The sequence below is a fragment of the Alternaria novae-zelandiae genome, assembly GCF_023758075.1.
Source record: "Alternaria novae-zelandiae strain BMP 2774 chromosome Unknown scaffold_1, whole genome shotgun sequence".
Taxonomy (NCBI): Eukaryota; Fungi; Ascomycota; class Dothideomycetes; order Pleosporales; family Pleosporaceae; genus Alternaria; species Alternaria novae-zelandiae.
This window is the reverse complement of record NW_026056961.1, coordinates 2527136-2541460: the sequence shown is the minus strand read 5'-3', so window position 1 is coordinate 2541460 and position 14325 is coordinate 2527136. Positions and strand designations below refer to the sequence as shown.

Here is a 14325-nt window from a genome sequence, read left to right as displayed (position 1 = left end):
AGCAACCATGGGTGGTAACACGGAATATATAGCAGGCCACGGCTACCTCTCTCTTGGCCAGGCTGTTCACGTTGCTCAAAACAGTGACGGAGGCGTTGACCAGCAACTCGCCCAATTCCTTGAGAAACGCCTTGCCGTGGTCTGGTCAAAACTCAACGCTCAACCACAATCCTACATCCTCCCGCCAGACGAATTTGCGCTCATGAACTACTATCGCACACGATTCGGAGATAACGAAATAGTTCGCAACGCTACTAAGAGATTCTGGGACAATCACAAAGGCGGCCAATAAGAGCTTGCCGGAAACAACTGCTCTCGTTCTCATACGGCGGGGACCCACGGAATTAGCAAACAACGGAACGGCAAAGCAACAACGATCTACCTCGCAACCACCCATTCAAGCCTTCGCCCACAACACCTACTTTCCGCAACCTTCCGCCGCATTTTGAATGAGGCAACAGCTGCATTTTTGAATTGACGATGTGAGTTTCGCCTACTTGTCACAATTTACATCAAGTACTGACTCCAATCAGCTGGCAATCGCATCGTCATCGACTTTCTTATTTGGCGTTCATCTGTGTACCAAGATACCTGGACTTCCGCAAGATACCTCTCCAACGGAGTAACGGCGTTTTTCACAGCAAACCGCTACTGACCGGTTGCTAAAATGGCGTTTAGCGTGTGCGATTGGAAGCGCAAGAGCGATGGAATTCATGCAAGGCGTAACGGCGAACTATTAGAATTGGCATCACCTATGGGAGCGGTACCCAACAACGGACGACTGTGTCTCGTAACTCTGCTCTTAATACTAATGACGCTATCTCAATCTACTTCCGCTTTACTCACGACTACCCCGCTTGCGCAACCCTACCCCCAGACCGTGTCCTTGAGAAACCGTGCTACGAACGAATCATCTCTGCTAGAATGCCTACAGGTTGCGCCACCAGTCCTGAGTCCAGTTGATGCATGCCAGCAGACCTTGATGGCCCATACATTTGCCTCCTCGTACGGACAGCCATTCGTGGGACAATTCAACCCGCCGGAGTGCAGCTTCAACAGGGTTACCTTCAACTTTACCGTTACCTCTGCCGGCCGGCAGTTTGACCGGCTCGGTGTGATGTTCCTTGATGATACCGAAGTTTTCCGTACTTCCACCGCCGAGCCAACACAAGCCGGCATAATATGGACATATGTCAAGGACATGAGCAGCTACCAATCTCTTTTCAATACGCCACAAAAGATAATCTTCGATCTCGGTAATATCGTCGACGATACATACACCGGCTCCTGGTATACCACGCTGACCGCCACCTTCTTCACTGCCGACGATGCTATCGAGCCCGCAGATGTTATCATCCCAATCTCGGCACGGAAGTCGGGTCAAGATGCATCCAGCGTATTCGTCGTACCGGAGACAAGAGCAGTCAACAGCGTTGTGCTTCCGCAGAACGCGAAGAAGGCGGCCTTTTCCATCTCCGCGTGTGGCCAGGCTGCTGAGGAGTTCTGGTGGAGCAACGTCTTGTCATCAGACACCAACGCATTCGGCAACGACACCACGCTATACGGTCACTCGGCCTTCCGAGAACTTCGTCTTCTCATCGACGGATCATTGGCTGGAGTCGCCTGGCCCTTTCCCGTCATCTTCACCGGTGGCGTTGTTCCAGGCTTTTGGAGGCCCATTGTAGGCATCGATGCATTCGATCTGCGAGAAGACGAAATCGATATCACTCCGTTCATACCATTGCTCAGCGACGGCCAGCCCCATAGCTTCGAGATTCAGGTTGTCGGCGTCGATGATGATGGTCGTGGGAATGGGAACTTTACGACAGCCATCGAATCGAACTGGGTCGTTACTGGGAAGATCTTTGTTTGGCTTGACACTGGCAACAACGCCATCACAGGACCCGCGCCTACCACTGTTACGACTTCTAGTATCGTACTACACTCGTCAAAACGCGAATACTCGAACAGCAGCGCATGCATCGTTCTGGACTACTCTATTCAAGTCACTCGCAATCTAGAAATCCAATCCACGTTCGACACGCCCGCAGGTTCAAAAGCGGTTACCTGGACCCAGAAGCTCACCTACTCCAACGTTGGAACTCTCAGCAACGGCGGTAACGACCAGATCGTACGTCAGTCGACAACAGGCACACATACAGCATCCACCGATTATTCCAAGAGCTTCGAATACCCTCTATGGGTGCAATCGTCCTACAGCGCACCATCAGGCGGCAACGTCAGCATCAACGCAAGCATGGAACGAAGCAAAAACGTGCAGCAACAAGGAGACCTAGCCTTCCCAAACGACTGGAAGATATTCGACTACACGCGTCTACGCTCGACGCCCTACAGCAACCAGACCTTCATAGGTTCTGACGTGGATAACTGGCAAAATGGCACAGCATCCTACCTGTCAGTCCCCGCACTGAAAAAGTCCTTCGGATCAGGCAGCACAGAGCAGCGCCTCACACTCAGCGGTGTAGGCACCGCATCACAAGACGCAGCATCCCAGCAACTCTACCAAAGGCATATTGCCGCCACCAACGACTCGGTCGTGTATGACGACGAAAGCTTCGGGCGTCAACTGCGAGGCCAGAGCAGGTATGCCGCTCCCAGTCTGCCGGGTGCGCCAGACGTCGCGCATGAGTATGCGGCTGCAGGCGTTAGAGCGATGCTAGGAAGGGGGCCAGCGTAGGCGACTGCGAAGCATGATGAGGTGGTGGTGGTGGAGGTGGATCTGCATTGGGACGAAAGGAAGGTTTACCGGTATCTGCACGACATGTGTCGAGCAACGCGATGGATGGATGGATGGGGCACTACAGGCATGGGCATCTTAACAGTCTGTGGGAATTTCAGTGGTGCGTACTAGCTGTCAAGTTCGCTTTTGGGATAAAGCAAGCGAAGTGGAGGGATGTGGTGGGTGGCCTTTGTGGAGGTTGACTATATTCGTTGCACTGCATTTATTCTCCGTTATCGCACTGCATGGTCTCTCGACGTTGATGTTGGCTCTCACGACATATGCGCTGTCAGTCTTCTTTCGGTATCGTTTGGCGAGACAGCATGATCAAATCTCAATGCACTGCACTGCACTCGCATTCTCTTCCAACAACGCGAACGCGGTGTTCTCATACCCATAGCATGTAATGAGCCGTCCAATCCAGCTTAGGCGCCAGGGAACAACGGCCTTCTTCCCAGCGCAACGGTAGTCGCAATACGAGTCGCGTGGTATAACACACCTGCACCTCATCTCGCCATCAACGTCTTGGCTACCCAGCCACCAAGTCCCACAGCATAAAGTTTGCAAATAGTCATGAGGGCGAAGAAATACTGATCGTCCTATGATACCCTCAGTACAGGCTTCCCAGCTAAAAGCGAAAAATTTCGCTTGCAGCTATCCCTCTTGGCTAACTACTCGATAGTTCGCTTTCATGCCGCTTCCGCCCCGCCTCACCCTATCCTATATCGCCTTCGCTGCTATCACTTCCCGCCTAGCTTCCCTTACCCGAATGTATCATCCAGTACCCCACGCCGATCCACATAGAACGTCGACCAGGAGCCAGGATTTGTATTTCCATCACCCTTGGTTCTTGCGGCTTTTCACATCATGGGTCTTCCTTGAGCGCGCTAATGTCGCCATCTCCGAAGCGGTTTGCGGTGCCGTCGTGATGTGGGGAGGGGGAAAAGAGACGGTGAAAGCACACCAGTGACCGGATATCGTCTGTTCCGCTCGAGGCGCGCCATCATAGTCTCGATCTTATATGCCCTAGCTTGTCTTAACGGCGGCCTCAAACTTAATCGTAACGTTGAGTGGGCAGGCAAAGCGGTCGGTACAGCTGTCCGAAGCAGGATATCAAGGTCCCTTGCGTATATGACAACAGCGAATTTTCGTTTTTGCCCTTTTGAAATAGGCAATATTCGCAATGCCTTCATGTTGTCAAGGCTATCCTGCAAAAGGTTGTTGGTGATACAGCGCGCTTAGGTCACGTTGGTTGGAGAATCCAATCCCTTTTAGCCGACGGGCTTTCGTTAACGCGCGCTCCCGCGGGGCGCCTTGGAGCGGGAGATTTGCAGTCGATCTGTGCGTACGCTGCGTCTCCTCGTGGCAAGCCTGAAACGTCGGTAATGCACCGTGAACTGTGGTTTTCGCCTGGGGATTGTCTACTTGGTGCAAGAGGTATCTCGCGCGATGCCTCATTCCAAGGTTCGTAAGGGAGGAAAGGAATATCGCTAAACCAACACAGCACACTACGGCTAATGGTGCATCACTAATTAAAGAAGAAGCGAATGCGAGCAGTTCGTCTCGGATGCGCATTTAGGGTTTGTAAAAGGAATGCCCTTTGCAGGTCGGGGGTTTGAGGCTGTCTGCCGCGGACACAGTCTTGCGAAGAGAGTCTTTCCGACCCCTGGAGGTACCTAGGCAGATCCACTGTGTTGGAAAATTACGTTCCCTTTCCTGGGAACCGTTAGCGATTGGTTGCTGGGAATGAGCGCTACAATGAGAAAGACATCCATCACACCAATATCACGTCGAGTGTAGCGCGTGCTGCCGTGTGTTCCAGCCTTATCCGCCCCATAGTACCCATCCATAGCTGCGAGTCATGGTGGTCGTTATGAAACGCTCCACCACTCATTTTCCTTTTTCGTTCCAGCTTACTGGTGCTGTTATGGGTCCACACATGACGCAAGGATGGTGCACACTTCTTTCCCGAAGGTCGTAAAGTAAGTTCAGAGATTATCGCTGACAGCCGTGGTGCTGTGGTTCTCATCTATCTGTAACACAATGGTATCCCAGTTTTGGTAGCCTGGCGCGATCCCCGTGTGCGGACGTGTGACTGACAGGCCGGGGTGAGCGCTTCGCTTGCATCAATTCCAATGTGTGACGAGTGGTAGCGTTGGTGATGGTCAAGCGATATCCATGGATGGCAGACGGTGATGTTGTGCACTAGAGCAGTGGACGCCGTTTCGCGGGCTGGGAGATGCCGCAATTCGCTTTCATGGGCCGTGGACTAGCGCTACTGATGCCGGTAGTGGTGTGCTGTGAAGTATTGAATATTGACAAATTCTCTCGAAGATGGAGCCCTGCCTGGATTCACCGGTTTGGTGTTGTGATATGTTGTCACACCTCAATGGAAGATAGTGTGGGACGCCTTGATCCGAGAAACCCACTGCAACACTCCAACGTCCCTCATGGTAGCCTATCACCAGACCTGCGGCAACGTCCTCAGGCCGCCATCTTGTGGCTGCGAGCCGTTCGCCCGTTGAACTTCGTATTCGAAGTTTGTTTGAGCCACACACCCACGCGCGCAAGCATGGCTAGTGCTGTACGACATTTGACGTCTGCTGCCGTTCATCGGTGTGGTAAACCTTCGGTGGGCGCGACGCGCCGATGTGAACGCCTCTAACTTTGTCTCGACGACCCATGCATGACAACAGTGGGCTGATGGTTCCTTCATCAAGTGGATCAATGTGACTAGATGGCGATCAGGTCAACATTGAGCTCGTTCTCCGCGTTCCCGAGGGTGGCTGCCACCAAACTTGCCTGTAACCGATGTTCGTGGTTGTCTGAGGCAGAGTCTGGGTCGCGCATAGATGTGGGCTGGAAAAGGCCCGGATAACCCCATCCTATGTCTAGACCGACTTTGTGATTACGGTCGTTTTTCCGGACTAGGTACCTATCGAACGATCGTTGAAGATAGAACCGAGGTAGTTCCGTGAACGATTATGCCCCAACGTCATCATGAGAAAACCACATCCGACGTCCCAACACAATTCACGGAAGTCTTTCAAGCTGCGTGTAAGGCGTGGTCGCATCCAAGATGGATACTTTTCCATGAACCAGCGGGGTCTGGGGAGAAGCGACGCGAAGGAGGGGCGAATGTGTGGATCCGGGGCAGTGTCGCGTGCCTGTGACTCGTCGAGATAGATGCGCCTTCCTCATTGACCAGTGGCGCCTATGGCTGGGCTTTCGAGCGCTTTCCATCGTATCTTCATGTCATCGTCACCGACTCACAAACCTCCATGAACCTCTCATGAAGCACAATGGTCCAGCCGCTCTTTCCCGCGTTCCCTCAAGACGATGATAAACCCGCGCAGCGTCTCAGCGAGCACCAAATCGAGGCTGAATCCTCACTTAAACCCGGCGATAAAACCGATGAGGCGCTAAGCGTTCATCGCGGGGCAATTCGTGTACCTTCTCCGAATCCATCGCTTATATCAATAGACGATGCGAATGTTGTACGACTTGGTCGGAATCCAGACTATGCTCCTATATACCATGAAGAATATGCTTTACGCTCATCCGCCCCTCCGCGGACTCTCAAAGAGAAGATCGACTCTTTTTGGACGACGAACAAGGGTTTAGCGTACGTCTTGCTCGCTCAGTTCTTCGGAAACTTGATGAACGTTACCACGAGGATATTGGAGATGGAAGGAAATAGCGGTATGCAGATGCTTTCGTGAGAAGACACACATGCGCTGACCCAAGGTCGTAGGTAATGGCTATCACCCATTCCAGATCTTATTCGCTAGGATGAGTATCACCACGGCATGCGCTTTGTTCTACATGTGGTATCGGAAGATAGAGTACTTTCCCTTCGGGATGAAGGAAGTTCGGTCGTTGCTAGTTGCCAGAGGATTATTTGGCTTCTTCGGAGTCTTTGGCATGTACTGTAAGTCACTTACCCCCCTTCTTAGGACCATGCGTTTGCAGTAACTTGTCTCAGCTCGTATGATATTGGATCACGTCTGAAGGTTATTGCTACTGCATCGCTGTGATGGAATCCACAGTACATCATATGGGTCTTACGTACTTGACATAGTGCTAACTTAACTAGATTCTTTGATGTACCTGCCTCTGGCCGATGCTACCGTCATCACATTCCTCTCACCATCGCTCGCTTGCTGGGCGTGCTCATACTTCATCAACGAACCGTTCACCAGGATGGAGCAGATAGCTGCGTACATCTCGCTATTCGGCGTCGTCTTGATCGCAAGACCCGTCTCGTTATTCTCGGCACTATCGCATTCCGGCGACTCGGTCCCTCCTGCCTCCGGCGGCTTAGACGTCATTCCGTCAAACACCACTGCGACTTCACCCGATCGCCTCGCTGCGGACTACGATGATGTGACACCCACGCAACGAGCAGCAGCAGTAGGAGTGGCAATGTTGGGTGTGATAGGGTCAACAGGAGCATATACCACGATTCGATGGATCGGCAAGCGCGCACACCCACTCATATCTGTCACCTACTTCGCAACATGGTGCACGATTGTTAGTGTGGTGGCAATGGCCGTCATGCCAGGCGTCGGCTTTTTACTCCCCAAAGGTGTGAAAGATTGGTCTTACCTGCTCTTTCTGGGTATTTGTGGTTTCGTCATGGTAAGTCTGGCCTACATTCTCGCGTCGCGCATCGATTAATGTGACGTAGCAATTCCTCCTAGCCGCGGGCCTCCAATACGAGAAATCTTCTCGTGCGACCAACATGCTCTACATGCAGATGTTCTTCGCGCTTGGTTTCGACAAATTGATCTGGGGCACTACGCCGAGTGCTTTGTCCATTGTTGGATCGTCGCTCATCCTGGGTTCGGCCATATACGTCGCGATGAACAAGGAGCAACCGAAGAAGAACGTTGAGCCAGTAGGTCGAGGAGACAGCGAGGAAGAAAGGGGGTTGATGTCGCCCGTTTTTGACGTTGAACGAAGGGATGATGATGACGCCGATATACAGATGCGACCGCTGAGATGATGCTTCAGCGTTCCCTTGTGGATTTACTGTAAAGCCTCACGCGCATGAGGAATAGACTGCTAGACTGCTTTGCACGAGTATAAACAGGAATCCAGAACATAGACGCTTCGCGAGACCATCTCTTGTAGTTGTCTAAAACTATTGCACATTATCAGACCTCGAACAATGTGCGCCCTTCTTGTCGCTATTGCCATCATGAATTTTTGATTCGTTGTTAGTACTCTCATGGAACAATAGGTAACGTGATGGCGGAGGTCTCGGAAGTGATATTTAGCTACCCCACCTGCGCTCCACGCGCAATCTGCGATCTCAAGCTCACCCGAAGGCAGCAAGCAGGCAGCCTTACCTCACCATCTCACACAACGTTGTGCATTATCTTGCAATAATTCAGCCAGCACTTCATCAACAAATCCTCTGTGGCGCAATTGGCTAGCGCGTCTGACTGTTACAACAGTAGCTAGTTATCAGGAGGTTGGAAGTTCGAGCCTTCCCGGAGGAGGATTATCTTTTTGCCTCGCAGGCATCCTTTTGCACCCACCATGTCGCTGTGACATTTGTATCGAGACTGCAACGCCTCGAAATATCATGGCAGAATCGATAAGGGCGCTGCATTTTTGCTCATAGAAGGAAATGACTCTATTGCATCCAAAGTGAACGATCTCATGATCCCACTGACAGCTCACATTCACCTCCTAACAGCCGTAGGCTAAACCCTACTCCTCTGCACACTCGTAAACCTCATCCTGCCATCTTCAATCTTGAGTACATTGACTGGCACTTTCACGCGCAAAGGCTCTTCTCCAGGTAGATTCATCGGCGCAGAAAAGCCTGCTACGTGCGAAACAGCGCTGTCGCAAGTCGGACATTTCCAGTTCCTGTGTGCTGAGTCCACATCTTCGTCGTTGCCGTTCTGCTCGATGCGCTTGATGCAGATGTTGCAGAATTGGTGGTCGCAGGGACGAATACTGGGCGTGTGTGAGTGAATGGGAAGTATAGGATAGGCTGAGAGGAGTAGAAGAGAGGTACTTACATGCAATCACACAAGCGCAGCTCACAAGTCGTGCACATCTTCGGCTTGGTGGGGTCGAATTCTGGTTCTGTGCTAATGCCGATGTGTTGGTCCATCTGACTAACACTCTTGACATTGTCGAAATCACCTCCGTCAAGTCGCTCATCTACCTTTTCCTCGACAACGAAATACTGACCGCCAGCCTCTGTGTAAGCTTTCACGTCGATGGACGGGGGTGTTGGAACAATATGCGTCACTTTCTCGCAGCTTCCTGGGTCGAGGATATGAACGTGGAGGATGCGCGCTGCGGCGTGATTCCACATTGTGGGTGGGTAGGGGTCTTTGTATATGTCTTGAACTGTACGGTAGGTTAGGGAAACGGGTCGGGAGGTAAGAACGGAATAGACGTACTCAGCTTTCCGCCTGCGGCTAGACCCATGGCTTTGATGTTTTTGGTTTCGATGACTTGGAGGTCCAGGTTATCTATACCATCCTCGCCCCCGATGTCTTCCCTGTCATCGCGTCCGACATCCTCCCTGTCCATGTCTACGGCTAAGTCATGTCGTTCTATATTCCAACCACCAATGCCATTGCTGACGAGATTGGACTCATCGATGAAAGTGTAACCATGCATTGATGCCTGCATTGTTGGCGCTGGTATATCGGTGTTACCCTGCAAATCTGCATGTTGTCCGGGCTGGTTAAAGATGATTGGTAATGGGTTAACTGGTGACGTGTTCTGCATCATCCTCATCTGTTCTTCCCACTTCTTGAGATATACCTCTCGCAGTATTTTCTGTTCGATTTCAGACGTGTTCTGCGAACTGCGCTGTGGGTTGACCGCCTCGCATTTGAATATCAGTAGGACGCTGGACCAATTCTTGATTCCAAAAACTTACAACACACTCAATAGTCCCTCCCGGCTTTGCAAAATGCTTCGCTTTGAATCGCTCCTCACAAGCACTATCAGCCGGATAGCGTCTCAACACATCACCTACCTTGCAACCCAGCCCTTCAGGCGTCTCCTTTTCCGAAAGATTATCACGAGGACCAGGGCCCCGCCTGAGGATATAGTCGTGTTGGCTGTCCGACCACAAACGCAGGTCGGGCAAGAATTCTGGAGTGATCTCGAGTTGAAGTCCTCCGTGCTGCTCTTTCGATGTCTTCTGGCCTTCGACAGTGTAGCCGGAGCCGACTTTGTTGGATTAGTTGATAATCTTGAGGACTGAGTGGAGGACGTACGTGGCATAGCAACGAACTGACGAACAACACCAGGTCCTACACAGATGCCATCTAGCCACTCCTGACCTGGTAGGACTATGTAGTCCTGCTCGAGCTCGTCGGACTTTTCGTCGGCGGTCTCTTCCATCGTGAGACCAGAAATGGTGTTGACGTGGCCCATGAAGACGCGGACAGCACACTGCTGATTTGTCGGCCCAAAGTTGAGCCACATGGCCTCACGCTGCCACATGGGGAAGAGCACACCACCAGATTCTGTAATGTTATCTGGTAGACGATCTGCATAGGCTTCTACACTGAACAGATCGTAGCTCCCTAGCGAGCCTGGGAGTTGATGCAATTTGTTATCGTCTGGCATCCTCGGAGTCCGCTCTAAAGACATGTGGAACCCACAGCTAGCTTCGACTGCACGCTTGGATGCAGGGAGCGGAGCGATGTTGAAGTCGATATCTTGGCCGTAATGATTGTTGGCGTGTGAGATTAGTGACTCCGTCATTCTGATTGTGTTCTTGGTGGAAACATGGTCGTCTGCGACTACGACGACTTCTTCGTGCGCGCTCACAACGCGTTTGGGGTCGTCTTCGCTATGAGTCGTGCCGCCTATGTTCAGAAAAGTAGGCTTATGGAAGCCACAATCTGTTGAATGTTAATTTAATGCTTGGATATGAAGGAAGTACATGTCTAACTTTCGATCCGATCCCAAAGCTCACACAACGGCTCTTCTTCCTGCATCGTCATGGAGAATGTTGATAACTCGAGGTGTTCATCCCCGCTTCCTCTCTGGTCGGTCTTTCCGGTATCCTGGACTTTCTCTAGGCCCCTGATTACTATTTTACGAGAGTCCGTTCGGACGACGGAGGTTGTTGTAGAGGCCATCGAAGGCGAGACGTCGGCGAATTGAGTACAACGGGCAATATGTTGGATATCAAGAAAGAGAGATGGTGCGGCGATCAGGCTGATGTGTAAGTTAGCTCGATGACAGCCTCAGCCTCACCAGGTGGGGTCGTGTCAGCTGCATGCACGCTCCCACTTCCATCGCATTCGATCAGGCTGAAGCGTATGCTTTTCTCACACTGCGATAAGCCTCGTGGAAAATGTCTTTTGGCTTCTCAATAGGGGATATTAGTATGTGTGTCAAACATTTATCTTATGCACGAGTGCTGATTGCGTCTAGTCCTCCTTAGCCAATTATCGTACGACCTGTATTCGAGCCTTAGCTCTGGGCGACAGGCGGCAACGCGAGATTTGAAAGAGCTTGAGGAAGTGCTGTTTAGTTTAAAATGCGCACTAGACCATCTTAAAGAGGCCTCCAGGGATATACTCGCAAGACCAGGCTTTCAACATGGAGGATCGGAGCTCAAAGAGAAGCTGGATGTAATGATCGGATCATGCGCTTCAACACTGCAGGAGCTGGATAAAGTGACGAAGAAGCACCGTGACGTTGAGATCCATGCAAACAAGGGAAAGACAAAGTTGCGCACGCTGGATGATGTGAAGAAGAGTATTCATGTCAACTGGCAGAGAGTGCGATGGGACCGCGAAAAGCTGTCGTTGCAGCAGTATCGGGAGAAATTGAAGTCGCATACTGATGCGATAAATCTGATGTTGACCTCGATAATCTGGTAACGGTCATGCCTTTGATCGCAGGTGAACAAAGGCTAATCACTCTGCAGGGCAAACACTACGTTCGCGGGTGCTGATAGCAAAAGAAACCACGACAAAACGCACTCTTTGTTAGACAAAGTGTTGCGCAATCCAGTTGCAGATCCTGAAATCCGAAGCATGGTGGAGGAAATGCACGCTATGCTTACCAAATCGCCTGCCAGGACGCACGAAGGCCAAATGGAAGCGATAAGAAGAGCTGGATCGTCTCACAACGAGGTCGGTGTGACTGCAGACTCACTGAGCGGCTCGATGTTGGACGAACCACCGAGCCCGATTGCAGAAGAACTGCAGATGGCCACGGTGCAGGGCACAGAACCGCTTTATGATCAACCCGACGTCGCTGCATATTCATTGAGCGGCTCGTCAATTGGCGAATCCTCTGGTCCCATGGAGGTCCACGGAAGAGGTTTGCCGTCAGTGAGCATGTACGCCATGTCTGCTTTGCCATATAGAACGCCCACAGCAGATGCGTATATCAGACCTGTCTCAACAAGAGTATCAGTGCGAGGAGTTGGCGGTGTAACGTCTTGGGAACACCAATCTAGTGCGGAGAGCGCACCTCATCGTAGGGGTCTGAGACGCCATGTCGAGCTACCAGCGGCCACTGTCGCGCTCAACAATGAACGCCGTGCTTTCGGAGCAAGAGAGTACGAGGCGTTCAAACAGCGACACACACAGCCGAAGAAGGATTTGAAGCCGTCTTTCCTGACGAGTGTGGCGCCTACAAACCAGGAGCTGCAGAACTCCATACCGCATATCTTCCAATCGACAGCAGAGGGTAAACAGCAGACGCAAGAGCTGAAAAACGAGATGACTCGTTGGACGCATGAGTTCTCACGCTTCGTCGACGACGGGAATGCAACGCAAAATTCCAGAGACGAAAATGTCTTGACGTTGTTGGGAGCGCTGAACGAGGCAATAGACAGCAGCAGTGGAAAGATGCGACAACTGTTCTATGAGACTTCGGACTCGGCGGGCTTCACCGCTGTGTTAGGCCGGATAGAAACTGTGTCGAAGAGCGTGAGAGTGATGAAAGAGGCTGAAGAGTTCCAGGATGTCAAAGAAGAACGGGAGGAGCGTAGACGAAGTCGTTGAACTGAACGGCCTGATCTATCAGCATTGTGGTTTAGTATTGGGCCGTATGACCCAAGATGGCTGCATGGAAGCCTCTTAGTGGGGAGAAAGGCTGCTTCCTTGGACAACACTAACTCAGCGATTGCCTTTCAGCGCTTCTTTGATCTCTGTATCCCTTCAATTGCGGGTCCAAGACATCTTGCCTCTGCTCGACGTATTCTTGTGCAACAGCATGTATCGAGAAACGATGACACATAACGTCTGCCTGAAACAAGTCGAAGAGCAGACTGTCAGATGACTCTGTATATATCGCCCCAAATAGCATCAGTTCCTACACTGGTATTGGTTGAAGGACCGAACAACGACAGCAACTTCGCATTTCCCGACCCTGTCTTGTACCCTTGCAATGTACTCTCGTGGACATATCCTATTCCGCCGCATGCTCCTTTGAACTGGACTATAGGGCGTAAGGGGCCCTTTACGCGGTACGGGAGCATAGCCCTGGTCTCCGCACCGACGAAGAGGCCAGGTTCCGTCTCAAAGGATTGAAAGCTGTGTGGAATGCCATGTGCGATTTCGTGGATTATCAGACGATCACCGGTGGGTAGCAGACACCACAGGTCGCCAAGTGCGTTGTGCTTAGCTATGACGTCTGCCAGGGAGTGTTTTCGAAAGTCGACAAAGCGATCTTGCTTGGTGATTTTCGGTGCATGGTCGATAGGACCGTCGGAGTGGGCATACCATCCGACATCCTCATGCGGAGGTACGAATCTCCATTTCTTCAAGACATCCACGAGCATTTCTGCTCCAGCCGCGGCAAGCCGTTGCTCCAATATCTGAGCCGTCTCAGGACTCGGTTCGGTAGGAAGGGCAATCTCGTAGCCAGGCATGGGGGTTTGGGCAAGGATAGTACCCTGGTCGAAATGCCTTGGATGCAGTGTTTGCACAGAGACACCGGTGTACTGCCGCCGCTTCAGTATGGCATGTGAGACGGGTGCTGGGCCACGCAGATCGGGGAGCAGCGAGGGATGCACGTTGAGACCGCCGTATTGCGCATAGTTGAGGATTCGCGGTGGGACGAGGAGACCGAAGGATACGGCGATGACGACATGTATGGGGGTGGGTGGAGTCCAGCCGGTGAAGGTATCGATCACATGGGTGGGAAGGTTGAGCTCTTCGGTAGCTACGTGTTTGATGGGTACTGTAACGTGTCAATTGATGTTGTGTTGTAGCTACCAGACGCTCCTACCCTCTCTCAGCGTCTTCAGACCCCGTCCGGTGGGTTTTGCTGGGCGATGGATGACATCAATGCTCTCAATGAGGCCCGGCACATGCCGCTTCGCGTCTGCTACGGCGCGCAGTGACGCGATGCTGAAGGCGTCAGAGCCACAGAAGAGAATCCGCAATGGCTCCGACGTCCGAGCGGGAGCAGAGGTAGAGCTGCATCGGCAGGGAGGAGTGGCGATCAAGGAGCGGACGGGGCTGCGCAGCCTCCAGATCATGGTTCAGAGGTGAGGAAGCTCGGCGACAAAAGCCGCGCCGCAGGGTCTGGACGTTGCGATCGTGATCCCGTGGGGCATCTCGACCACG

General features: G+C 52.1%; 6 protein-coding genes and 1 non-coding gene across 7 annotated transcripts; 5 read left to right on the top strand and 2 right to left on the bottom strand.

Annotated features, from left to right (window-relative positions):
* Positions 1-7: 7 nt before the first annotated feature.
* Positions 8-292, top strand: J4E88_000832 (uncharacterized protein; the record flags this gene model as incomplete). Its single annotated transcript, XM_049394505.1, has 2 exons — positions 8-14; positions 36-292. The coding sequence occupies 2 exons, from the start codon at positions 8-10 to the stop codon at positions 290-292; spliced, it is 264 nt and encodes an 87-aa protein (XP_049260334.1).
* A 462-nt stretch (positions 293-754) lies between these two features.
* On the top strand, positions 755-2698 carry J4E88_000831 (uncharacterized protein; the record flags this gene model as incomplete). Its single annotated transcript, XM_049394504.1, has 2 exons — positions 755-763; positions 935-2698. 2 exons carry the CDS (start codon positions 755-757, stop codon positions 2696-2698), a joined length of 1773 nt encoding a protein of 590 aa, XP_049260333.1.
* A 3344-nt stretch (positions 2699-6042) lies between these two features.
* On the top strand, positions 6043-7748 carry J4E88_000830 (uncharacterized protein; the record flags this gene model as incomplete). Its single annotated transcript, XM_049394503.1, has 3 exons — positions 6043-6442; positions 6837-7381; positions 7431-7748. The coding sequence occupies 3 exons, from the start codon at positions 6043-6045 to the stop codon at positions 7746-7748; spliced, it is 1263 nt and encodes a 420-aa protein (XP_049260332.1).
* A 410-nt stretch (positions 7749-8158) lies between these two features.
* Positions 8159-8247, top strand: J4E88_000829. Its single transcript has one exon. It is a non-coding gene; the product is annotated as a tRNA-Asn (tRNA).
* Positions 8248-8454: 207 nt separating this feature from the next.
* J4E88_000828 (uncharacterized protein) lies at positions 8455-10734 on the bottom strand (the record flags this gene model as incomplete). Its single annotated transcript, XM_049394502.1, has 6 exons — positions 8455-8713; positions 8779-9115; positions 9169-9601; positions 9756-9952; positions 10000-10596; positions 10683-10734. 6 exons carry the CDS (start codon positions 10732-10734, stop codon positions 8455-8457), a joined length of 1875 nt encoding a protein of 624 aa, XP_049260331.1.
* Positions 10735-11838: 1104 nt separating this feature from the next.
* J4E88_000827 (uncharacterized protein) lies at positions 11839-12756 on the top strand (the record flags this gene model as incomplete). Its single annotated transcript, XM_049394501.1, has 1 exon — positions 11839-12756. The coding sequence occupies one exon, from the start codon at positions 11839-11841 to the stop codon at positions 12754-12756; it is 918 nt and encodes a 305-aa protein (XP_049260330.1).
* A 269-nt stretch (positions 12757-13025) lies between these two features.
* On the bottom strand, positions 13026-14237 carry J4E88_000826 (uncharacterized protein; the record flags this gene model as incomplete). The annotated part of the gene is made up of 2 exons (XM_049394500.1): positions 13026-13936; positions 13985-14237. The coding sequence occupies 2 exons, from the start codon at positions 14235-14237 to the stop codon at positions 13026-13028; spliced, it is 1164 nt and encodes a 387-aa protein (XP_049260329.1).
* Positions 14238-14325: the final 88 nt, after the last annotated feature.